Source organism: Dermacentor silvarum, chromosome 8 (assembly GCF_013339745.2).
Source record: "Dermacentor silvarum isolate Dsil-2018 chromosome 8, BIME_Dsil_1.4, whole genome shotgun sequence".
Lineage (NCBI taxonomy): Eukaryota > Metazoa > Arthropoda > Arachnida > Ixodida > Ixodidae > Dermacentor > Dermacentor silvarum.
The window spans coordinates 136,465,082-136,490,226 of record NC_051161.1 but is presented as its reverse complement, the minus strand read 5'-3'; the positions used below and the strand labels follow the sequence as shown (position 1 = coordinate 136,490,226).

General features: G+C 46.4%; 4 protein-coding genes across 5 annotated transcripts in view; 2 read left to right on the top strand and 2 right to left on the bottom strand.

Moving 5' to 3' along the window:
* Positions 1–7,989: 7,989 nt before the first annotated feature.
* LOC125947729 (uncharacterized) lies at positions 7,990–10,682 on the top strand. The gene is made up of 4 exons (XM_049672985.1): positions 7,990–8,439; positions 9,623–9,756; positions 9,940–10,004; positions 10,290–10,682. The coding sequence occupies exons 1-4, from the start codon at positions 8,348–8,350 to the stop codon at positions 10,680–10,682; spliced, it is 684 nt and encodes a 227-aa protein (XP_049528942.1). The 5' UTR covers positions 7,990–8,347.
* A 70-nt stretch (positions 10,683–10,752) lies between these two features.
* On the bottom strand, positions 10,753–13,081 carry LOC125947387 (uncharacterized). The gene has a single exon (XM_049672034.1). It carries the CDS (start codon positions 13,067–13,069, stop codon positions 12,044–12,046), a length of 1,026 nt encoding a protein of 341 aa, XP_049527991.1. The 5' UTR covers positions 13,070–13,081; the 3' UTR covers positions 10,753–12,043.
* Positions 13,082–13,270: 189 nt separating this feature from the next.
* On the bottom strand, positions 13,271–15,284 carry LOC119461720 (peroxynitrite isomerase THAP4-like). The gene is made up of 3 exons (XM_037723086.2): positions 14,915–15,284; positions 13,886–14,062; positions 13,271–13,679 (listed from the first exon to the last, which is right to left on the bottom strand). Exons 1-3 carry the CDS (start codon positions 15,094–15,096, stop codon positions 13,436–13,438), a joined length of 603 nt encoding a protein of 200 aa, XP_037579014.2. The 5' UTR covers positions 15,097–15,284; the 3' UTR covers positions 13,271–13,435.
* A 7,343-nt stretch (positions 15,285–22,627) lies between these two features.
* The window catches only part of LOC125947385 (decapping and exoribonuclease protein-like), a 67,337-nt gene continuing 64,819 nt past the window's right edge, over positions 22,628–25,145 (top strand). For both annotated transcript variants that reach the window (XM_049672027.1, XM_049672026.1), the window contains exon 1: positions 22,628–23,121. In XM_049672027.1, coding sequence (XP_049527984.1) covers positions 22,721–23,121 — 401 coding nt within the window. In that variant the 5' untranslated portion in view covers positions 22,628–22,720. The remainder of the gene's footprint in view (positions 23,122–25,145) is intronic.

Below are 25,145 nucleotides of genomic sequence, written 5' to 3'. Positions count from 1 at the left end.
AGTACAAAACATGGCCACTGATCTATGCTTTTTGTCAACCTGATCATTTTATTTATTTGAGCGCAATAGACAAACGCCCAGCACCTAGTAATCTGAAAGCTGCTATACTTCGAAACTAGCACTAGTCACTACTGCGAATACTAAAGCTGGCTGATTACATCCCCAGCAATACGATATATCCATGTATTAGTACAGTCGAAAAAACGAATGCAAGTTACTTGCTCCATGGTTGCTTGCTCAAGGACAAACACATCAGGCGGGCAATGAACTACGAGTCGAGAAAAATAATCTATGTGGTAAGTAGTCAAAAAATAGAAGTTTTACACTCCAAATAGCCAAACAGATTTTCGCTACTCCACACGTCTACTCGAAACTTTTGATACATCACTGAATCAATCTTTCAGCCTCTGCTGCCATGTAACGATGTGTCTATGGGAACCTGCCGCATGCAGGTGCGCAATCTTATCCCGGTTGACTATGACTTTTTTTGCAGAGAACATTGCAAGTAATAATCATGACGGCAAAATATTTTTTGCACTTGTAGCGTGACTAACAGACTTCGTCAGTTCACATTACATGAACTTACAGTTAAATATAGGAGGCGGCGACAGCCACGTCCCGCGCACATACCATCATCATTATTGATATTGGACTGCTCTTAACGGAAGAAGATCGGGGCAGCTATGGCATCGGTCTCGGTTATATTCATTTGATGCCGAAACCCGCGTGATCCAACCCTGGACTGCGACTGCGGCGGAGACTGATATCGAATCAGCCAAACCACATATTGACGCGGCGGCACCCTTCGCCTGGAGGTTGTCGATGCGGTATAACCCTGTACGTTCACTGAGGCTCCATTTGGATATTGGCCTTCAGCACAATGGCGTCATTTCCGCAAGGCTGGAATGCTTATGGAGACACGCGAAGCACATTTTGTCACTTCGACGATCACTTCTAGGCTCGAGGGGTCAGGACGGCGAAGTTCTGCCGGTACTCCCCGCCCTGTAAGCCTTGGGCCTGAATCCCCCGACTGTGCCCTTGCCGAGCTGCTGCGCATTTGTCACGACGGATATTCTTAAGCTCGAGAGGCTGGCATGTTGAGGTCTCCTAACCTCAGCCAATCCTGGCGGTCTTGCCCTTACAGTAGCAAGCGCCATGTCCGTAGAATCATCGAACGCATGAGCCACTACCAACACAGACAGCGACCAGAGAAGCTTGCGGAGTGGCCGTTGCTGTGAACTGGCATGCTATGAGATATTAGAGCAACTTGAAGACGCGGACACAGAGCGCATGCAAGTTACGCGGAATGTCATGCGCCGAAATATTGGGGAAATTATTATGAAAATCTACAAAAGCGTCTTGGATACGCGAGAGTGTTTCTGTAAGCTAACGCTCATTGACGGCGACGGGGCTGTCTTCCTGAATCGCAGCGCACTCACCTCGAAGGCAGCCAGCTGACAAAGCTTCCGAGCGGAGGCGCTGCACAATATTTCACTTCAGTGACTCCATCTTGTCGCAGACGGGATAATGTGGGATATAGAAGATGACGACTGCCCCGTCCCGCGCACATATCACCATCATTGAAATTGTGGTTTCAGTAAACCATAAAGATTCTGCAAGAGGGAACTGTTGCGCTAATTTATACAGGAGCTGCGAGCTGGACATTTCAGCCATCATGGGAGTGATGGTTAGTACATGAGTTTATTGATTTATTTATTTACAAATAGTGCGAGCCGTAGCTTTGGCCCAGGCAGGCCCAAGCTATATACAACCCAGGAGCAGGTTTGTCTACGAACATGCCAACCGAACATATTAATAGAGCTTCTTAATCCAAACAGGTAAAACATAAGAAATCTGCGTCGCGAAAGCATCACAGTAATGCACATTGAAAACAAATAAATTCATCAACATTCCAAAACAAGTCGAACATAACAAGCAGCAGCAGTATTGTACAGTGGCAAGGACTAAGAAAATGTTTTTTTTTTCTATTTTCCTGATAAAAGTTTCTGAATCGAACACTTCAATGGGCAACAAATTCCGATCAGCAACAGTTCTGGGAAAAAACTACGCTTAAATCCTTCAGTGCGGGCAAATATTGACACTAGCAAGTGTCGGTGAAATCGCCTTGTTTTCGTTCTAGCTGCTGGCTTAACACCAATCAGGCAAATTAACATTTACCTTTCTTGAAACAGTTTAGTGTAAAAAGGCTAAGCGAGCAACTTTTCGACGGGCCTCCAATGTTGAAATATTGTTGTTGCGTGAGTGAAGATGGCGAATCATACCTTTTAAACTTTCCTTTTATTCGCCCATACTTCTCCTTCTGGCTTTAAATAGCTTCGCGACTTCGCAAAGTGGTGGTTTAAGAAAATTCTGCGATAAAATATTTAAATAAACATTATTAAAATTATCCTGCGGGAGGATTCGAACATTGCGCCTCCAGCACAGAAGTGCGATATTGAAACCATTACGACACGAACGCATGGACCTAGGGTAACCAATTTATATTACCTGTAATTTTACGAGCTAGCATAGTGTTATTACATTCTGCATTAAAAAATTTAGAAATTGCGTTGAAACTTTGGCCATTTTAGGCCTAGATAAAGCGCAATAAACGAAGCCACAAGAACGTCTGAAGCCCCAAGAACGAATATCAGGCAAATCCATGTACTACCCACCATTCTGATGGCCAGAGTTCCCTCTAGTAATTCTAGAAAACTGTATGCAGTAAAAGATTCAGTTCGAAGCCAACAGGGCTTCGAACTACGTTATTTGCACTTACTAAAAAACTACCTTTGCAACATATATTGCACTCACATGAGAAATCAACAATCGCATAGTGCCGCAACAACTTCCTCTGTTCTTTCCCTTGCGATAATTTAGAGCGAACACTAAACGAGAGCACATGTAGTACTTGATTTCGTTCATGTGCATAATTTCCAAGTATTGCAAACCACAGAGCTGGGTGAAAAATTATAAAAAGGATCCACACACACGTGCTGATAGCACATGTTTCAAATTGCGTTTAGGTAATTTGAAACAACGCGTGCGGTGCCACAATAATAGGAGATAAAATACACGAAACAACAGTTATGCAAGCATAAAAATTATGATTTGACAGCCCCGTGTAGATGTCTCATGTTTTGTCTGAGCCCAATTTTAGGCGTCGAGCACTACCATCACGTTTGTCAGAAAACATATGACAACTTAATCTGCATGGCCAAGTGCTGGAGCATAATTATCGCTCAAGGAGAGACTACGTGATGGAAATAAGACAACTGTGCAAGGTATGCAACAGTGCATGAAAATGCGAGCACAAAGAATACAATACAACGACATGCTGCAAGCAACGTACTGCGAAAAAGATGACATGAAAAAAATGACCGAGCTAGTTACGCACATTCTCTTATTCGAAAATAATTTCTGCCAGAAACTAAAAAAAATACTGTTGTTAAAAAATACTGTCCATAGAATCTTCACCATTGTGTCTCGTTTTAGAGCGTCCGTTTCTGCGTTGAGCGTTGGCCTACCTCGGCGTAACCGAGCGAACGAGCTAAGCGAATGATAAAAGAGCGAACGCAGAGCGCAGCGGGGGATGAAAGACGGCGATAGCGAAGAGAGCGCGAGGACGAAAGTGGTGGAGGAGGGTGCAGCGGAGGCATGACGAGGAAAGCGGAGAAGGCGAGTATGGAGAGAGGATGAGGAGGAAGTCGGAGTGCCGCGCGAGACGTGCTCAACAGCGGCGACCCGGCATGCGGCGAGCGCGTCCATCAATACCATATATGGAAACAAAGCACTAGCATGCGCTTCGGACCCACTGCGAAGGCGCTACTTCGGCCGCGCCGCCGCCGCCGCTAGAGAATGCGCTCCGCGCAAGCCACCCGTTCTCATGTTCACGCTATTTTTTTCTGAACAATGAGCGATGCAACCGGTGGAAATGCTTCGGCTGCCGCTGCTACTAAACGAGCTACCTGAGCAGAGGTTGAATGCCGCGGCCGAGATGACCCTGTCGTTCAGCATCAAATTATTTGCCACAATATATCGAAACAGGTGCGCTAAAAATTCGCATTAAGGTGTATTGTTATGGTCAGTGAATTGTTCTAGTTGTATGCTTATCACAGTAAGCCAAATTTGCTGTGAATTTACTAGAAAGAGTTTCCCTTAGAAAGGTTAGGGGAATAATTTTTGGGAGGTTTGCTTGTGTTTGAATGGTGATGTCTTTTCAAAGCTTCTGATGACAAATCATGCCTTTTTTATTTCCCGAGACTATACCAAGCGGCTTTTCTTTGCGGCATTTCTTATATGGCAAGCCTTTTTTGGTGAATCGGCCCCTAATCTTCTGTAATGATCCCTTACAAAGATCTACATAAATATCTTGTTAATACCCCTTAAGTGTTGCTTTTCTAATTATGCGTTAAAATTTGCCACACTCTCTGTTTTCAGAATGCACACTATGGTTGAAAGGGGAGTTCCGAGATGACATACCAGCTAATTGCCTTGAGCACTATGCGGACATCTGCGGCAATGGTGTTACAATCTACGATAAGGATCTCTGCCAAGACAAAGAAAAATAACCTCTTGAATTCCGTTGTGTTGAAAAATAGCATGTGGCTTTGGAGTATGGTAAAAATAAATGTTTGAAGAACTCACAAACAATCGCAATGGAGTTGTCAGCGCTGTCAGAGAAATAGAGAGAAATCACATTTATTTGCCCATAACAACTGGTTAGCATTGTTTGCGCAAAGCGTACTATGGACGTGCGCAAGATCATAACCTAAGCAGTTTCGGGCGTTCAGACGCATCACACGGTTTCCATAATTCATCCGAAAGAATGCAATCGTTGAGGTGCTGAATAAAGTGCTTCGAAAATGCAAAATTCGAAGAGTTGTAGCGTAACCGTTCTATAGCCACTTCATGAATATAATTTACGAAAGGTTTCAACGAACACAGAACTTTTAGTTTACAACGCCATAAAAACTGTAACGTGCGTCGCGTAACGTTCCCGCGATGTATTTCAAGTGCATTGAACGATGTTCTGTGGTACCGACACTTGAAACGAGCAATACCAATAGTTTATTTAATACGTAATTGAATCTGTTCGTGTACATTCTGATATCAATTATACGGACACTCCATGTGCGTTTGCGGCGTCCTCGATGCCATCGTGTCCCGAATAAACGACAAGTGAAAGTAAAATTAGCGGCCCAAGCACCCCATGTTCGTGTTCACCTGGTTTGTGAGGCTACTGGGGCATGCAAGCGTGGGCGAGCGGAGGAGGACGGTGGCTTAATGTGTGCTGTCGTCTAGCGTACCTCAACCAGGTTGCCATGTGATCCAGGCCACACTGCTCAACGGCCTGTCTGACAGAGGACGCGAGTGCGCGTCTCCTTCGATCCGGCCGTGCATGCCGACGTGGCCATATGCATACGCGGTTAATGCGTCGTGTGTTCGGTGTTATCTGATGCGAGCTCATCTTTACTTTCATGCATTACTGTGCGTGCCTAGCACCATGCCTGTTTAGACATTAATGAAATAGTTATTAAATTCTACATAACCTATCAGACTACTAAACTACGTTTATATGCTTAATACTTCGCTGTCGTTATCAACGCATTCGCCTCCCGGCTAAACTGCTGTTTATTAACTAGTTTTACCGCGACTCTACCCTCTCATAGATTTTACAGTGAGGTTGTTAAAGGGACACTAAAGTGAAATAATAAGTCAAGCTAAAGTGATAGAGCAATGCTTTATAACGTCTAAGGCGTCAATATAATCGCGAACAGAGCTTTAGTAATCGAGAAATTGAGGTAAACGTAGGACACGATAAGAGATCAACCAGGGATATTCCGGTATTTACCCGATGACGAAGGCACTCAGAAAAAATATGTCACTAGTACTCAACCACTCGTATTAAAAAGATTGTTTCGTTGGATTATAAGACGGAAGAAAATGCTACTTGTCTACTTCTATTAGATTCTTAGAAAACAAATACCTCTTGGGCGTTACACTTGATAACGACGCGGGCAGTCAAAAGGTTTCGTTTTCGCTCGACTCTGCGCCGCGCTCACTTTCGAGTTTCAGAAGTTCCGTTATCGCGTAATGTTGCGCTCATGGAGGAAAATCTTTTCCTTCCTCCATGACTGTGCTGGTGTTGCTGGCTCGCTAAACTTGCATTTGAATTTGCTAGCAGCTTGAGAGTCATGACGGCACGTCCAGACGTTGACCAGCTTCGTTGCCCGACGTCGCATTGCAGGGGTCCTCGCTGTTTTCGCGCTCGGAAAAGCCGGTGTCGAGGCCGCCGTCGTTGTAGGCAACGACGCCGGCAGCGCGAACCCTCAGAAGCATGTCACGCTCATCGGAGCTTAAATCACTAAAATCGAGCCCAGCATCGCAAACCAATGCGTCGTTGTCAGGGTCGTCAACTAGTTGGTCCATTGCGACGAGCGTCGACGAACACCGTGTTGACAATTCGGCGTGCGCTTTACCTTCCGCTTTGGTGGCTAGCCACCATATTCCGTTTTCGTACTAGCCACTGTAGTTTTCGCACTGCCGTCGGCTCCGTCTTGGCTCTTTTTCTCACCGCGCGTTCGCGCTTTCCGCAAAAAAATAGAAAAAAAAAAGCCGTAGCGCCGTCTGCGGGCGCCGTTTTACACACGGGCGGCACAACGTTACGATGTGGCCATGACGTCACCACTCCTCGCTCGGTCGCGCGATTTGAATTGTGTACGCGGACGCTTCAGACACAATTTACTCTTAAAGTAAGTCTTTTCTTGGCACGAAACAAGCGTTCAGAGGTTTCTGGCATCATATTTTAACAGTCCACGTAGAAATAATATTTGCCTTGTGCCGATGGTTACGTCCGGTAACAGAAAAAAATCCACCATCTTCCCGTAGTGGAACCCTGAGTAGTATGCGAAGCAGCCATGGGGTCGACTGAAGTTCCCATTAGTTTTCAGATCGGCCTGTCGCCGCTGCCGTTTCATGGCAGCGGCTCGAGCCCTCTTTTCCGCGGCGCTGTCCACGGCGCTGACACTGGCGTTGACGCTGGCGCTATCCGTGGCACTTCGCGTTGCGACAGGAATGAGAGGACGAAGTGAATGATGATGAGTGAGCGAAGCACCGGGGGATCATTCGGGCAAAACGCCGGAAGCGTTCTCCGGAAGCCGGCTTCCGGAACCGGTAGTGGAACGGGAAGCGGAACCGGCAGTGGAAACGGAAGCGGAACCGGAAGCAGAAGCCGGCTTCCGGCTTACGGTTCGGCTTCCGGAAGCCGGAGCTTGGCGTAAATATACTATACATATACATACAGGGAGAGGAGAGGAGGAGGATGCGCATGCGCAGTGCGGGTGTGGACGCCGCACGGCAGATGGAGGGATGGAGGTACAGTGGCTAGAATGTAATGGAGGGAGCGACATAGCTCCGACCATAAGCTGCTTATGGAGGGAGCCACATAGCCCCGACCATAAGCTGCTTCGTATCTAAAAATCTCTCATTGGCCGTATGCGAGCGAAAGCGCGCGAGGGCGTGGGACGCGCGCCTTCATGGGGAGCGATCGCACGCCGGAGAGCAAACGCGACTTATGTGCAAGTGAAAGCGCGCGAGGGGAGAGACGCGCGCTTTCACGGGGAGTGAACATACGGCGGAGAGCAAACGCGACTTCCCAGTGGAAAGGGAGTGGTGGGCGAGGAGGGCATCTAGGCATCCTAAGAGGGGGGTGTGCGTGCCCGCTCTCCCACTGCGGTGCATGAGCTCAGCCCTGCCGGCCTCTGCCGCCGACTTTCTCTGGGCTCTCGCCCGCCTCTCCGCTAACAGTGTCGACAACGGCGTTTAGGCGTTCCGTCACCTAGCCAGCGTTTTGACAGTGATTGTGTGCGGTCACACAAACAACTGTTGACGGCGGCGGCGTTTTGCCCGCGTTCGCACCGAACGCGCGCGGCGTTGGTGACGTGCTTATGAAGAACGTGCCAACCTTTGCCGTACACCCTATAGGGAACCTACAATCGTCGGGCGGCGCCACCAGCGCGCTGCTATCCGCGCCACCAACGGAGGCGTCCCCAATCACGCAGGCGCTCCACCGGGAAACGAAACTTTGCCACCGTGTGTCAGCGCCCTTCGAGCCCTACTTTCCGTGGTTGCTTCCGACTGTGCTTGCGACATTTGAACTGTTATCAACGTTGCACCGCAACTGCATTTGCTCGCGAACGTTTTCACTCGGCAGCACCCGGAGAGAGACGCAAGTTACCCGCGATGTCGCGGGTTCTGCATTGCGGTTTCAAGCCGGTCCACGGCCTCGACGAGTATTTTCGGCCATCGCTACTGCGGAAAGGACGCCGCTTGCTGGACAATAACCATGTGTTCGGTGTCCGGGAGGTTGACGGGTCTGAGATTTCTGCAAAATGTCTGTCGGAGCAAAGCAAGCACGTATACCAAGTGGACCTCAAAGTAAGTAAACAAAACGATGTCGCCTAAGTATGCTTTTGTGCATGTGCGATATAACAAGGCTCGAGAAATGCATTAGCCGACTGTTTCCGGCGTTCAATGCTTGTTACGGCCCCGACTTCACTTTTCTTTGTTTTTATTTGGTCTCGCATTATGATTCAGCTGCCTGTTCTTCTGATTCCGATTCGCAGCTGACTGAGCCCCGCACAATCGAAAGTGGCAAATGCACGTGCCGCTACGGCAGCCTGGGTAACTGCAAGCACTGTGCTGCAGTTGCTTTCTATTTGAATGAATTTGATCATGCGTCCTGCACAAGTGCACCACAGGCATGGGGAAAGCCACGAGGGAAGCCGCAGCTAAATGATAAGGCCAGCATTGAAGAATTGTTTGGAAGTACGATGCATGTGGTTGTATTGCTGTTGCATAGTATGTGCATAGTACGTACGTCAGCCTTCTCTTCTCTCTTCTGTCCCCTCTGGTGGCCTTGCGCTGTTAACGTACCTTATAGTACGTGTGCTGCTAATTTTGACTACAGCACTGATTGCATGAAACATCTGTTATCTCATGTCATCCTTATCACTATAGTGCTCTGTTAATGCATCTTTTCTCAGGCTATCACCTTCATAGCTGTCACTTTTTTATGTGGTTCTGTGCTAAGCACACTGATTAGCTATTGCTTAATATGCAATGAATTTTGTCATTCTTGCTCCCAGACTACAAGAGCCCCTTTGTAGGAAACAAACAGCCTGCAGAGCTGTCCCCATTTTATGCATTGAAGCACTTCCCGGGCATTGTATCGCCATTTACGGAAGCACTGCAAGAGATGGCGAGGAGTGAGGCAGACTTAATCAGCATTGAAGCAGAACAAGAAGCCAGGCGGGTTTCACAGCTCGAAAAAATTATCCAGCTGCTTCCAGCACCTTGCAACGCCTTGCATGTGCTGCAGATATCAGGCACCTACCCGAAGCTAAGTGTAGCAGCAAAGGATTACGTACAACTCATGACGCAAGAGCAGAAGGAGTTTTATCAGACAAATATTGTCTGTGAGTCACTGTCAGACCTATGTGTGGCCCCCATGGGCCAGTCAAGCTGTCTAAGGTATGGAAACATCAGTGACAGAGGACATTGTTGCTCTTTACATGTACTCTTCATTCTTCTGATATTGGGTATGTTAACTCTAATTTAGGTGGCACAAAGAAAAGAAGTTTCGCATAAGCAGTACCACTAGCCACACAATACTCCATGCCCGACGGAGCCCTGAGGAGGTTGCCAGGGCCATCCTGAACTCAAGGCCATTTTCTACAGAGGCCACGGCCTATGGTGTGTATAAAGTACAAGGTTTTTCTAGTGGAATACACAGCACTTAAAAACAATCACAGAACAGAAACCATGTACATGTAGTTGCAAATGGTTGTCGACCTCTTTCATTCTTGTTTTAGTGATGTGTATTCTAATTGTACAATGCCAAGTTTAAAGCTATTTTTTTTATTTCTTCAACAACAGGACTCCGTACAGAACCCCTGGCTCGAATGGAGTTTGAGCGTCAACTAGGTGTTGAAGTTGTGGAGGTGAGATCAAACTTTAGTCTGGTGTTCAGTGCTCTACAATGAACACTTGAGAGAGACAAAACCTTCAAAGCCAAAAAAAAAAAAAAAAAACTAAAGCACTACCCTTTTGGGCGGCATAAACTTCAACATGGGGACAGATGTTTTAATATGATGAAACTTGCACTAAACTGTGGAGGGGATACTGTACAGACTAGCATTATTGGTCATTATGGATGCCTGTGACAAGCTACGACAATCACTGAGTGCTTGTAGTGCCTGGCAGTGAGGTAATTGTAACTTTTTCAGATGGGTTTGCTCATACACCCGGATCAGCCTTGGCTGTGTGGCAGCCCTGATGGCATGTTCTGCCTGTCTGGGGAAACATGCCTTTTGGAAATCAAGTGTCCCCACAAGTGTAAAGAAGCAGACATGTTCGACAGCTCGGGAGAGAGCATCCTAGACTACATCCAGGGAACAGGCAGCAACCGAAGACTGAAGACAACGCACAGATATTTCACTCAAGTACAGATATTACTGTACTTGTTGAATGTACAAAAGTGCTACTTTTTTGTATATTCCAGCAGGAAAAATGTCATTATTGAAGTCAGTAGGGATGATACCTTTCTTTACGAGAGCATCCCAGCCCTTGAAAGATTTTATTTTACTTACCTTCTGCCTGCTGCAGCTGCAGCGAAATAAAGCATGTGCTCACTGAGATTTGTTTGTACTACTATACTTCGTGCGCAAAACACAATGAAAAAAAAAAGCATTTCACATTTCTCACTTTTATTGCACAACCGAAGAAAATGCCTATATCCTAAAGGTACATAGTGGTATATGGTATTGACAATCTTAGAAAAAAAAATTAAGAGTTAACATGTCATTTGTTCACTAGTTCTGCTGCTTCATGTGTGCACAACACTGAAAGCAGTCACACTAGAAACATAAGTTGGCAAGTTAATGCAGCATTTGAGAAGCTGCACTAGAAGGGCATGCTTTTCGCAAATATTAAGCTAAACAAATTTCCTGATGAAGTCATCAAATTTGTAGGCACAAGTTGGAATCAGCTAGCGCAAAACAGGGGTAATTGGAGGTCACAGGGCCTTCGTCCTGCAGTGGACATAAAAATAGACTGATGATGATGACGACGATGAAGCTAAACAATAAGCTGCTGCTTGCTGGAACAGTTATTATTCTGAACTAAAGCTAGCGCATCCAAAGCAGGTTGAAATGCAATCGCATTCGGAGGCAATAGGACAGACTTCAAAACGTAAGTGCCTAATGGCAATGACATCAAATACCAAAAATATCATGCAAAACAGGATTGCATAATATAAAAGTGGAAAACATAAGAGTAAGTCACATGTACACAAAATTCACTGACAAGTAAAGGCAGGTGACTACGCAGAACTCGCAAATGTTCCCAGTACAGTACCTTTTTTTCTTCTCTACATCAAACAGCTCAACCCAGTCCCTTAAGTTTATACACACAAAAAACAAAAACAGGCTCTTTTTCCACTGTACAGCATCACACATCTATTTTCAACGCTCCAGAACATGCTCGGTTCACCTATTTCAAGCTCAAGTAAGTGACACAATGCAACACGAGACAGAAGTTTGTTAATGGAACATCATAGATGACCTAAGCTGCATGGAAATGGCACCAACAGTGTGCAAAAATTGGTCAATGCCTGTGTGCTCTGCGATATCAGTGCACTGTAAAGAACCGCAATGAAATAAGAACTAATCCGGAGCCCACCATTACGGTGTTTCTCAATGACCACGTCCAATTTCGAAACAATAAAATGCAAATAGCTCAAACAAATAATGCAAAGTGAGTATCCATGGCAGATGAGATCCTTGGCAACACAGAGCAAAATAAGAAAGCTATGAAGGCCTCAGTCCACTAGCTAATGTTTCGGCAAGAGCACTTGTCGAAACCCCCGGCCAGCCTAGACGAAGACAAGTCCTATTATCGAAATGGTGCCTAGCGCACTGATGCTCCCCCATCATTCATTCATTTCATTTTGTGTAATCCAGAGTGAGGCAAAGTCGATTGTTCATGATGCAGACACGACAAATGACTGTTGTTGTTCTTTGCGCTTAATTATTGGGAGCTGGAGGTTTGCTAGCACACAGCAGACATGAAAGACATCCGTCATGCATGGGATAAGCTCAGTTGGTACTTTGTTGTTCAAGACATTATATATTCTAATCCTCTGAATCATTCGTTCGACATGTATCCGCACTTGAGCGATATTGTAAGTGTCCCTAACCTCCTCTGGCGTAAACTGAGAGGCATGGAGAAATGGAGGCATAACAAGAACAGCATTCTGGTTTCCTAAAACTGTCTGGATGCCTGGAAATCCCTTATCGGCAAGAACTGTATCCCCAGGTTGAACAAGATCGAGGAAACCAGAATCAACTGTAATGTGGGCATCAGACAGTCTACCACCATAGGCTTTTGAACAAAAACAAATCATTCCTCCTGGTGTTACAGCCACTAAAAACTTCAGCGTATATGCGCCTTTGTAATTTGAGTACAAGACTCGTTCTTGTTGCACAGTTGGTGGCTGCTCTGTACGTATTTCTGTGCAGTCAATAATCATAGTGCAGCTAGGATAATGCATCTTAAAGCTGTCTGGCATTGTGGCCTGAATCACTCTTGGTGGGGGGCGAAAAATCCATTGTTTAGTGGCCACCGCGAGCGTTTTGAGAACACTCTTGAAATGCCTTGATGCCGACGTTTCGCTTACCGAGAAGAGAATAGCCAGTGATGAGTAGCTGATTCCAAGCTTTAACTTCAAAAGAAACAAAAGAAGCCTATTCTCAGCAGTGACGTCACATTTTCGTTCTGAAGGTGGAATCATGCTCAGAAGCATTGCAAACACTTCTTTGCTGACACTGCACAGGTCTTGCAATGCATTTGCAGATTTAGCGATGCTGTCGTAGCCGGAGAAGTAGCTGGTTCTGTGGTCAGAGCCACTATGCCTGCTACTGACCTCTGGCTTGTGTTGCACACTGTTGTCGCATGTCTCAAGATGTGTCACTTGAGTTGATGTCCCTGACTCACTAATGAAGCACATGAACACCGAGAAATTCTTGCTTGACACGCTTCTTTCTTCAGTCTGTGTTTCCTGCGTGAAATTGCAGTAAGAAAGAATAAATACATCCATGTTGGGTTACAGTGGCAGCCTCATTTTTATCAGTCATAACACAAAACTTTATCGATGATAAACAAACATTTCAAACTAGCCGATCCAGAAAAATGCTGTCACATATTGTGCATCAAGTGCTGCACTGAAAAAATGAGAAGGGAATGAGCAATAAGAGTACAACACTGCTAACTTGCTGCCTATGCTACACAGGGAGGCGTAACTGAGCATGGTATAAGAGCGAAGAACATATTTAGCTGTACAATTTCAGGCATTCAACTTCAGTTTCCGAAATTTTCAGGAGCTTACCACAGATTTTACTGCAGTGCAAAGCTCAGCAGCGACAGTGGACAGTAGATCCAAGCCCTCTGTCGAGCTCCGCTCGTACAACAGGTCTGTACTAGTTGCTAGATCAACTGTGGTAAGGCTGCTGGTACCAATGGCTCCTGTCTCAGCTGTGTAGGGAGAAGCTGGTCCAGGGGAATCAGCTGATGCAGGAGTAGCCAGTGATGCAGATGACCCAGAGTGCCGCTGCTTCCACCTGCACATTTAACAGAAGCTTGGATGTCACTGCTTTTTGTAAACACACAAGGATTTTGTTTTGGGCACATCTACATGCATGCATTCACATTTACTTGTAGAGACAACTGCATCATGGCAAAGCTAAACGGGAAAAGATGTAACATATTGAAGAGTCCCAGCTTTTGATGCAAACAAGCCCAAGTAGCACATCAGAGAGAAGCTTACCTATTAAATCTAGCCAGCTGAGCAGTAGATGAAGTGGACCTCTTCTTGTACACGGTCGGGAATATTGTTGGTACATAACCTGGGTGGCTTTCAATTGTGCTTTTCTCGCCATTCACAAAATGTTTGGAACACACCCTCGAATCTCGATTAGGCTGCCAGCTAGAGGAGTCCTCAAAACTGAAATGAGTAAAACATGAGTAATTACCATCCATCTGATGCAACAGGTGTAGCAGTGTCAATCAATGAAAGGTTCATGATTAAAACAGCTGGACAACACGCTGCACTTTAAAAATTATTTGTCTAAGTATTACTAACCTCACACACACTTAATACACACTGTTTTCTCCCCTGCTTGAGCGCCGCAACAAATTTTCGTCATTTTTAATGTGCAGTAGATTATGCACTAATACAACATGAATGAATGAATGAATGAATGAACCTTTATTTGAAGAAGTGACTTGGCAGTCGAGGTGGTAGGGTCCCTTATTCCAGGAATAAATAACATTAATGAACAGCGCAATGTGGTCAGCGGACAGGAAACGCTCATGATAGCACAGGACCCTTGGCGTTTCTTGTCCGCCGGCGTCAACCACGACAACGCCGCGAAGATTATGTAACATCGAAATAAAATAAAACACGACCATAACGGAGGGCGGCTTCCGGTGAACATGAAGTTTCTCATTCCTTGCAATGAACACGGCTACGAGTAGTTTCATCGTCATTCTCAAAAAACAAATGCCACAAGTCGGGAGAGAACAGTGCGTCGCAAACTAGTTCCAAATATCGTATTGCATGTCATTTATTTCGTCAGAACGATTTCCGTAATTTTAAACCAAAAGTATGCAAGAATATTATCAACCTACAAACCGCGAAACATTGATCAAACAATAAACTGTGACATTACGCGACCGCCTCGTAAAAACTACCGGTTCACTGTTACCCGATTGCTGCTAACTGAAAAATGAACGTCGTCCTTGGCTGCTTTGGTAACGTGCAGCGATTTCTGTTTACAAATATGAATTCACTTACTTGACTCGTCGCACGGCGATAATCCATTTTTGCCTTCGTGACTTCTCCCAAGGCTTTGACGGAAAACTGTACAGCCTCACGCCTGGTGTCCCTTCGCGACTGTGGCAGTCTTTGACAGAGCAGTACCTGCGCCCACTTTTCTTCTTCACAGGGGTGCGACCACACGGTTCTGATGACGCCATCGGATCTTAAACTAGAGAAAACAGGCGCAGGTATTTCGGACGCGAAAGGCAAAAGCTCAAAAAGACCACGCTGTACCCGCGTTGAGCAATGGCAGCGAAGAAAGGCCCATGCGCGCGAACGCCTTCAAGCTTCTTGCTGGGGTCGCCAGATGGCGCACCCTGTTCTTCAAACTGCATTGCAGGGTGCCTATGGCGGTGTACCGTAGCGACCATAACCTCGTAAGGGCTAGCGAGGCGGCGGCGGCCGAGCGACGATGAAAAAGGCGTTGAAAAACGAGAGAATAAGGCCACGGTCCCTGTGGTCACTAAATAAATAAAAACCTCCGGATCATATATATTTCTCATTTTGTAAACGTTCAGATTACCAATTACACCATCACATCATAATAGTCATAATTGGAAATACATACTTCCCACCATAGTGCAGCTTCGCTGGTCTTCCATCTCCACCCAAGTGGAAGGGCTGACACTGTTTTGTAGCGTTAGCTACACTGGCCTAACCAAGCCCGTTTCGCGTGGCACATCAAGAGCCGTGCTGCGCATGCGCAAGGATCAGTGATTTCACACGGCTTGCGCACCACCGGAGCCGGCACCTCTCTCGCACTCCGCCGCCGCCGCGCGCGACTCACCGTCGCCGGTCTGCACATTCCAGAGGAGTGACGTGGTAGCCGTGGTAGACGCACTGGCGCCGGCGCGCGCTCGCTCGCTGTGCAGTCGCCGTCGACACTGCGCTGGAGCCGCTGCGCTTCTGACTGGCGTTTGCCAGTGTGGTATAGCCATGGAGAAGGAGAGCGCAAATGCTGCTCAACAGCGCAGAAGAACGGAGAAGCTTGACTCATCGGATCCCGAAGTAATTGCCTGGCAATTAGCGGCTGAGCGTAGGAGGAATGAATACATGTGCCACATAATACGTATACCGCGTGTGTGTCATTGGAGCAGCAGTAAGCATGACAATCAAGCTAATCCTTGACAATCTAGGCAAGCAGGAAAGCTAAGAATAATCAGCTGAACCTTTGCTAACGCTAGTATATCCTGGCATAGCCGAGCTAAGCCACTGCAACTTTTTTCAATCTCCGTGCCTGAAAACTCCCGCGTCCTCTATGAGGCAAAGCAAACCAGTAAGGCATGTGCCAACATCGGGTGTAGCAAGGGAAAAGCTAGGAAACGGGCGTGGACACCGTGCCTACGAGGCTGCCCATAAGCGGCGGGCTTGACAGGAAGACAGGTGCCACGAAGCTAAGAATGCAGCGAAGCGACGTAGGTACGCTGCCAGTAAATAGGACGAGCACAAGGGACGTATGCGAACTTTCAGAGGGACTTTCTGGACATATATTTCGGATTCAATTGTGCAGTATGCGACAGACCGTGGTTCCAGAACCATTTGATGGTGATCGATAACGTTCGAGACGTCGCGAAGCGTGAATGTGATGCGGTTTTGACAGCTACCACAGCTCCTGACTTAACCAGCTGCTCGGTTTGGCTGCGCCGAGGGAGCGCTAATCACCGTAGCGCGCATTGATCATTTGGTGTGACAGGTGGTTCCTAACAAGACACCTGCTGTATATCCACACCTGGGCGAAGAACCGAATAGGCAGTTAGTATGCAGCGTGCGCTGGTATTGGGAGGTCGCGTGTAGTGCGCACTGCCGAAGAACTGCTCCGCTGGCAGCCCACATTCACAGATCGAGTGGAATGGCTGCGATTTTCTTTCTGTACATGACTCTCGTTTCGCAGGACTATTGTGTGCCTATGTAATTGTACTTCCACTTGAAACATTCTTTGTAACTCCCGTATATCCTCACTGACCATTTACTACCCTGTTTTCGTGATTCTTCTATTTTGTTGCGATAGGAACCACGAGGAAACTGCAAGTGGCGGTTGTATCATCGTCATACGTATGTCACCTTCCTACCACGTGAGCGACGACGCACACCGCGCCCGCGCCCTTTCTTATGGAGGTCGCGTGATCTGCTGTGGACTCGAGGACGAGCTACGAATACTTGCGTTGTAATCTACGCACGTATCGTGGCAGCATGTCTCCCGTTATTTGCCGTAATGACTATAATTTCCTGTTGAGAGGTCACGCGTCTTTTTTTTAGTTTTTTTTACTGCGTGTCGAGCTGTTATTTGTGTTTCATGAGATAGCGATAACACTGCCTACAATGCGCACTTTTTATCAATATTTCGAAGTACAAAAAGAAAGCCTATTGGCACCCAAGCAAGTCTACTCATTCCGTTGCTTTGATGCAGGCGTACGGCCAGCGTAGAAGCCGACGATGGGCACGAGAGGCGTTTTTGAAGGAAGAACCTTAAGGTGCTTTATTTTGCTGACAATCGAAACTATTTAGCTTGTCAAACGAATCAAACTGATTGTTTCCAATATCCTTTTTTTGTGAGAAAACCGCAAGATTGCATCATGTTTCGAAATAAATTGTGAGCTTACGTTCCCCTTCGGTGCTATGGTGCGTACGTCTGGCCTACGTCACGGCTTAATGAATATTGCCGAGGGTCCTGTAACTTACTCCTGTAAGCGTGACGCATCCTGTCTTCGCATGCGCCTAAAGTTGGAGGTGAGGTGGGAATTCATGAAATGGTCAAAGGAGCAGCAGCACGGAGCGCTCGCTCCTCAACAAGCACGGTCACTCCTCGCTGTGGCCGCTCATCTTTACGGAGGTGTTGTAACCGCGGGTGCTCGCGCCTATCGATTGAACTCTGTTCATGTGTACTTTAAGGTGGGTGACACCAGGCTTGTTTAGTTATTAATTAGGCCAACGTTTACTGCAATTTATGCTATCATAATTCTGCGAGCCTTACATCGACCCTATAGCTTTGATATCACTAACACTACTTTACCCTTCGTTGGAAATACTTGTCTGGTTTTCTTATAAGCAACTGTTTTATACAGATTCAACGCGTCTGAGCTAGGAATTGCAGATCCCGCACTGAATCTATACGCTTTTGCAAATCAGAATGGAAACGTGAATATTTATTTGTTCCGAAATGAACGTTCCATTCAATTATATTACGTTAATTGAGACCCATGTTGCTCCCAACGGGACTGTTAAATTTAGAAGCAATCTTATTCAGCATTCCAGTGACACCAGCATTACTGCTAGGTAGATAGTGTTGCTATTCCAATACACATTCACGCCTGGGCGCGAGAAAGTAAAACTATTCCATTGCGATTTCATTCAATTCTCGTAAAATAAAATTCACGTAAGCGTAGACAGAAGCCCGACCCACGATTCTTTCTCCGTGGCCCGACCAGATACCTACAACTTCCGACAGCCCAATTACAGGCCCTCCGCTTTTATAGGAGGTCTCATTTGTTTTTTTTAAAGCGAATAGCACTTAATACCGTGACAGCTGTTGCTGTATCTGACCAAGCGACGAGGAGTGCACAGACGTGAAGAGGACCTCCTTTGGCTAGTAGTTTCCCTGAATATGAGCGTTGTGCCGACGTCTCCGAGTAGCCCGAGTAGCGTTGACGTCACGCCAGGGTCACAAAGGAGAGGAAGGGATGAAGGCAGGGCTAAAGTCATCGCTGTTTGGCATGCCTAGCCTTGCTTAGCATGTGGTGGCTCCTCGGTGTTTGTCGCCGTATGCAACGGTTGCGCGAGGAGTGGTGCCAAAACGAATCCTCAGCGAAGAAGAGTTGGCAAGGCTAAGGGGCCTACATAACTAAAGAGCTCCACAAGTTATGCGGAACATAACATGGGGATCATGTACGGCAGCAATGATTGGACGAGATGAGCAAGTTCAGCGATCGGTGCCGCAATACGCAACGCCACTGACTTTATTCTAATGCGGCGGCTAAATACTTCTAGAAGCGCGTCGTTGTCGCCTCTTTTGTGCAATGTGTGACGCGTGCAATCGGCCGTGGTTCCTGTCGGATCATCTCTGTCATTCGCCTAGGAATAAATAATCGGACAACAGCGAGTGCTCCGCAAAAACAGTACTCCTTAAAAACATTACTGGACAAATTCAAGCATGTGTCATCGAAACACCATTATTTCCTTAACCAAGGTGTCTTCAATTTCTTGCAAGCACATCCGTTGCGCTTCTGTGATTCACGGACAGTTGCGGACAATGCCTCAGAATAAGAAACCTATTTGCTTACCTTGGCACCCATCCTCTAGGTTCCACATGACGTGTACCCTTGGAGGGGTGTAGAGCAATTTATTAACGCTAAAGCCTTAGATGGCTCATGGGCCGAAAATTTGACCGTGCAGAAAATTCAATGCCACCAAAATTGATGGTGCCACCATGCGAAATGATCCCACCAGGGTGGCACTAGCAAATATCGTGGATTCGAGTGCCTTAACTCCAACCTAATTAAGATAGAGCTAATGAAGGAACTCGAACCCACGACCTTTGGTGTTACTTAGGGCAAAGTTAATTGGGGCACAGCTACTTAAGATAAAGTTCATTAAGGCATGCGTACCCACGGCCTCTGATGGGATGCGAAGCCTTGACTTTAGTTGTGAGGTGAAACCACGGCCTTCAGCGTTATTTAAGGTGAAGTTAATTAGGACACAGTTAATTAGGATATAGTTAATTACGACACTAGAACACAAGACCTTTGGTGTGAGTCGAACCCTCGACCTTTGGTGGGAGTCGAACCATCTTTGGTGGTAGAAAACTAGTGATAGGAAGTAACAACGCATTCGAATGATTCATGGAGCCACCATGCCCCGTGGTGCCACCATATGTTGGTGCCAACATGGTGCCTCGAAGAAAGGTCGCGGATTCGAGTGCGCTAATTGACCCTACCGTCTGTAGATAGAGTTAATTAAAGCACTCAAACCACTGCCTTTAGTGGCAGAAAACACGTAATAGGAAGTAACAACGCATTTGAACAATAATGTCAAGTAATTTATTGAATTTCCCGTGGGTGCCCAGGCTTTCGGCCGTAATCCTCTTTGGCGTATGCTAAGGTGACTGGCAACAATTTTACATAGAAAAGCCTATTGAATCAGAAATTGCACGTTACTGAAATCAAAATTGTTTTACCACTTTTCAACGCAAAAGCACTTTGAAAGTAATTCGAAAAAAAAAACGCAAGTACTCTGATATTAAAGCCGCAGCTACATAAAAGTCTCCGTCGCATCCATACGCGTAATTCTCAACTGCAACATAGCAGCCGCTCTCGAAACAGGTGGTCGGTGGTGCGAGCGACATTTTCATTTCTTTTGCTTGTACTTAGAGATAAAGTGTACGTATACAATCACTTTATCACACAATCTGCCTTATGAGAGTTTATTTCGTAGTTTCAGAAGTTTTAAGGGACCAATACGACAGAAGAAGAAGGGGATTGACATCATCATCAATTTTTCTTTCTATTAAATTGTATTTTGCGCGAAGGATATTGTCACGAGACTGCGCGCAATGGGACAAAGACGACTTAGACGACGAAGAAAGAAGGTTTTCATCAATCAATCTTTATTTTCAATACAATTTCAGTCTTCAGTTGTCATTGTCCCTTGATGCTTTCCGAGAAATAAATCCACCCCAACTCGACCAGTTTGCCACTTTGTGGACAGCTCCTTTCTCCATTGCGACACTGTTTTAATGACGCACTAGTTACAGGAATTATTCCCATAAGAGAAGTTATCGGTGAATTCCTTCGAACGAGCCCCAGTTGGCAATAGAGCCATCGATTTGCAAACAGAAGCTGGACCAGGTACCAAGTGGCTTTCGCTGGGTTCTACTTTAGATCTGGCGTATGTCAGGTATTTCTTTAAAGAACTGCTCTATTTTCCAGAAAGCACGCGTGGTGCCGTGCCTATGGATTCGAGAATACATTAAAGGCACCACGACTCGATCTATTCTGTCCACTCTAAGGCGCTGTGCGCTGTGATGCTATTGGTGATACCGACGGAAAAATATCGGGCTATTTAGAAAGTTACCTATCAAGAAAGCGGTAAGCCAACGAGACACATCTATCCAATGCTATTCATTGCATGCTTAGAAGAAGTATTCAAGCTCTCAGACTGGGAAGGCTTACGAGTGAGGATCAACGGTGAACAGCTGAGCAACCATTGGTTTGCAGATGACATTGTTCTATTCAGCAACAATGGAGACGGATTACAACAAATGATTGAGGACATTAATCGAGAAAGTGTAAGAGTTGGGGTTCAAGATGAATATGCAGAAGACAAAGATAATGTTCAAAAGCTTGGCAATGGAACAAGAATTCAGGTTCGCCAGTCAGCCTCTAGAGTCTGTAAATGAGTACGTTGATCTAGGTCCGTTACTTACAGGGGACCGTGATCATGAGAAAGAAATTTACAGAAGAATAAAATTGGGTTGGAGTGCATAGGGTAGGTATTGCCAAATCCTGATTAGAAGTTTACCACTGTCGTTGAAAAGAAAAGTGTACAATCATTGCATTCTACCGGTGCTAACATATGGGGCAGAAACTTGGAGGTTAACAAAGAAGCTCGAGAACAAGTTAAGGACCGCACAAAGAGCGATGGAACGAAAAATCTTAGGAGTAACGTTAAGAGACAGGAAGAGAGCGGTGTGGATCAGAGAACAAACGGGGATAGCCGATATTCTAGTTGAGATTGAGCGGGAAAATGGAGCTGGGCAGGCCATGTAATGCGTAGGATGGATAACCGGTGGACGATTAGAGTTACAGAATAGATACCAAGAGAAGGCAAGCGCAGTCGAGGGCGGCAGTAAACGAGGTGGTGTGACGAATTTGAGAAATTTGCAGGCGCAAGATGGAATCAGCTAGCGCAAGACGGGTAATTCGTGATCGCCTTCGTCCTGCAGTGGGCATAAATATAGGCTGATGATGATGATGACACTTATTTACAGCAATAATAGCGCTGTGTTTGGCTGGTTGAGCTCTCCGCCACCAAGTGGCTGGACCGCGCAGGCCGGTCACGTACGGCTGCGCCATTTTCATCTTGTTAGTACCGTTACGGTGGCTAGCATGGTCATCGCACCCATTCTGGTGAAATAGTGGCTTTGGCGGTTCTGTGAGGAGGGAAAGGGCGCGGGTTATTATACCGGCAGCGGCGGCCCCGTTTCCAGGGAGGCGAAATGCGAAAAAATGTGCGTGTACGTTAAAAACTCCCGGTGGCCAAAATAATTCGAGATTCCACCACTACAGCGTGCCTCATAATCATATCATGGTTTTGGCACGTAAAACCCCTGCATCACCTTATTTTTTACCGTCGTCGTTAGGAAGCAAGGGCCGCACAATACCGGTGGCAGATAGGGCGTTCATGTCAGCACTATGCGAGAAAACCATGTGCGCACGCACGTGGACAAGAATGACTGGCCGACGACGCTCACTGCACCTTCAGTTTTTCTTGGTATCACATTTAATTTCCCAATAGTAGTACAGATATGCATTTGGTATTTGCAAGAGCACGCTGGACGGGAAATTGCCTCACGTGACCTGCATGAGCCAATCGGTGGCTCTCGCGCGCAGGAAAAAAAAAAGAATCACATATGTACTCTAAAATTCCTTGATCTTTGAGCTGCTTGCAGCGCCATCTGAATACGTTTACCGATGTTGCTAGACATGGAAGAAGCAGAGAGCCAGCAGTCAGTTGCCGTAACTGTTTGCTCTTGCCAGGAGAGATAGGTTAACTTGACTGCTAGCGGACATGGCGTCCGGTCATCGTGCAGATTTGTCGTGGAAGTCACCTCCTGAGCAAAATTGCCTTATGCCGAATGGCGGGGAAATCGCGTCATTGGAAGTGAGCATCAATTCCTCGTCTCAGAATGACCGCAGTTGCACCTTTAACGTGCCTCATGAGATCGGCTGCTACTCAGTGCGAGGCGAAAAGCGCGAATACATCAATGGTCCCGACAACAAAAGGTACCTCCGTTCTGATATATTGTGGAAGGGAAACAAATGGTACCAGCCCGACATGAACCTGAAAAACAGCCAAGAACATGCAGTGCGAAGAGATTGGACAAAGAGCGCTTCATTAGAAAACCTACTTCATTGGGTTTGTCGCAACAGAGACAACGTGATGCCGTCTTCTGCCGACGATACACAAAGGTAAGTGTGGTGCTTGTTTCAAAATTTATTGCTGGCCTTGTTGGGGGGTCTACAAGCATTAGGTTACACAGAAGACTGGACGGAGGCTAACCACGGAACCTTTACGGTGTGTTACTTTATACCATGTTTAGTCTTGCAGAATGAAAATCAAATGCTATCAATGATTCCCAATGGAAACCTTTCATAACTCCTTTCCGGAGATTTTGTAGCGTTATGTATATCGGTACAAAAAGCTCCCGAGACGCAATAACCTTTACTGCTTGCAATTTGAGGTCGGTATTATCCTGCAAGCGTCGACGCCATGGCTTGCTGGCACGTGTGCAGTGTATTTTTTCCGGTGACAGTTTTCAAACGCTAACCGCTTGTCATGCGCACACGTGTAGCGTAGCCCAGTTTTTTGTTACAGCTGCTGTCACTATACCTTCTCGCAATAATTTCGCGTAGAGATGAACCTACGCTTATAATCGTGGCACCATCGCCTGCCATGCGTGTATTGTTCAGTACGTCTAGGGCCCTCAGCAGGCAAAAGACGGAAAGGAGATGTGTACAGTCGTGAGCACTGTTGGCGTAAACACGGGAGCGCGTGTCGCACTGGGCTATCGGTGACTCCTCCCTATACAATCGCCAAACACTGCCCATGCGCAGCGCATTCGCTGCTTCATTATTTTACCACCGCGCGCATCCCGTGATAGGAGAGCACCTTCGTCGTCTGCGTTGTTGCACGTTTTATGATCAAGATCACGCCACCACCCAGCGTACTATGAGCAAATATATAAATATAGACGCTTTTCTTATACGTGCCACACGTGACGGCGTACTGCCATGACTAGGGTTCCCGAGGAGCAGACGCGTGAAATTGTGCATCTTGCATATAAGGGGTATGTCCAACGTCAAATTGAATCATTGGTTGACAGGCCATTGAAGACCGTGAACGACTCTCAGGCAACCAGTAAGGCTGATACGGCTGTTTCCGAATGCGTTAGTCAAGGTCGATCCACATAGGTCTCGAAGCTTCGGGCGAAAAGCGGTTCAGAACCAATTGCCACCGACATCAGCAAGGGTGGTTATGGGAGCAGCGATTGAAGCGCGACTAAGTTTGGAGGGAATAAACACTGGGAAAGAAAAAAGCGTTTTTAAATTAAAGCGAGACGCAGTTAGATTCATTCAATGAAAATAAGATTCCTCATTCATTTTATATACGCATGACGAGAAAAGATACACCTGTATTTTACTAGATCATTATCAATAAATAGCTTTTTTCAGGGCCCACCGTGAGAGCGCCCATCGATAGCGGCGGGCGTTGACGCCGCTATCAGTTGCAATGCCATGCAACTCTTGGAGTGCGTGGAAAGGCGCGCTCGGAAAGTTCACCTGTTACAATACGCCCCCCTCACTTGTTGTGTTGTTTTGCATGTCGACGTTTGTCTGAATTAGGTGACGCGGGTACTTTTATTGTTTCTTAACCTATGCAGTCAAAAGTAGTGAGTTGCGACCGTCAGATACTTGTTTACTTTAGTTGTTTTCGTGCAACAGCGCTGGCCGACGGGCTTGGCGTCCGACGAAAGGACGAGCACTCTACTCAATCTACGTCCAAAGCGTTCGTCGTCTCCAAAGAAAGTATATGTTCTGTGGAGCGATGCGATTTCGACACCCGTACGGTTGATCTTTTCCGGCATCGCTTTTCGCGCTGAAAACTCGGAACGCCCATGAAGTCGAATGGCGGGGCATTTGAATGTACAGCTCTAATGCCAGGCCTCCGAAAACAAATTTCGCGCCTATGAGAACAAAATGACGTCACTTCTGTTTTTCACGGATATGACGTTAAATTATTTTCTTCCGCCGGAAGTGTTCCCTCCTCACACAGATGGTGCTAAGCACCACACAGTTAAAGTTTTTACACCCAAAATGGTGTAAAAAGGGTGTATTTTAATTTTAACACCCTTGCTTACACCCTTTCACACCCTCTTGTCATTATTTTACAATACTACACCCTATATATAGGGTGCGTACATCTTTTGCACCCT

What these genes read in the sequence shown, in the direction of transcription:
- LOC125947729 (XM_049672985.1), top strand. Translation starts at nt 8,348, where the DNA reads ATGTGTTCGGTGTCCGGGAGGTTGACGGGTCTGAGATTTCTGCAAAAT. An exon ending in TACAGAGGCCACGGCCTATG is followed by an intron (nt 9,757 to 9,939) that starts GTGTGTATAAAG and finishes CTTCAACAACAG; the next exon opens with GACTCCGTACAGAACCCCTG. An exon ending in TAGGTGTTGAAGTTGTGGAG is followed by an intron (nt 10,005 to 10,289) that starts GTGAGATCAAAC and finishes TAACTTTTTCAG; the next exon opens with ATGGGTTTGCTCATACACCC.
- LOC125947387 (XM_049672034.1), bottom strand. Translation starts at nt 13,069, where the DNA reads ATGTGCTTCATTAGTGAGTCAGGGACATCAACTCAAGTGACACATCTT.
- LOC119461720 (XM_037723086.2), bottom strand. Translation starts at nt 15,096, where the DNA reads ATGGCGTCATCAGAACCGTGTGGTCGCACCCCTGTGAAGAAGAAAAGT. An exon ending in ATCGCCGTGCGACGAGTCAA is followed by an intron (nt 14,063 to 14,914) that starts GTAAGTGAATTC and finishes TACTCATTTCAG; the next exon opens with TTTTGAGGACTCCTCTAGCT. An exon ending in CAGCTGGCTAGATTTAATAG is followed by an intron (nt 13,680 to 13,885) that starts GTAAGCTTCTCT and finishes TTAAATGTGCAG; the next exon opens with GTGGAAGCAGCGGCACTCTG.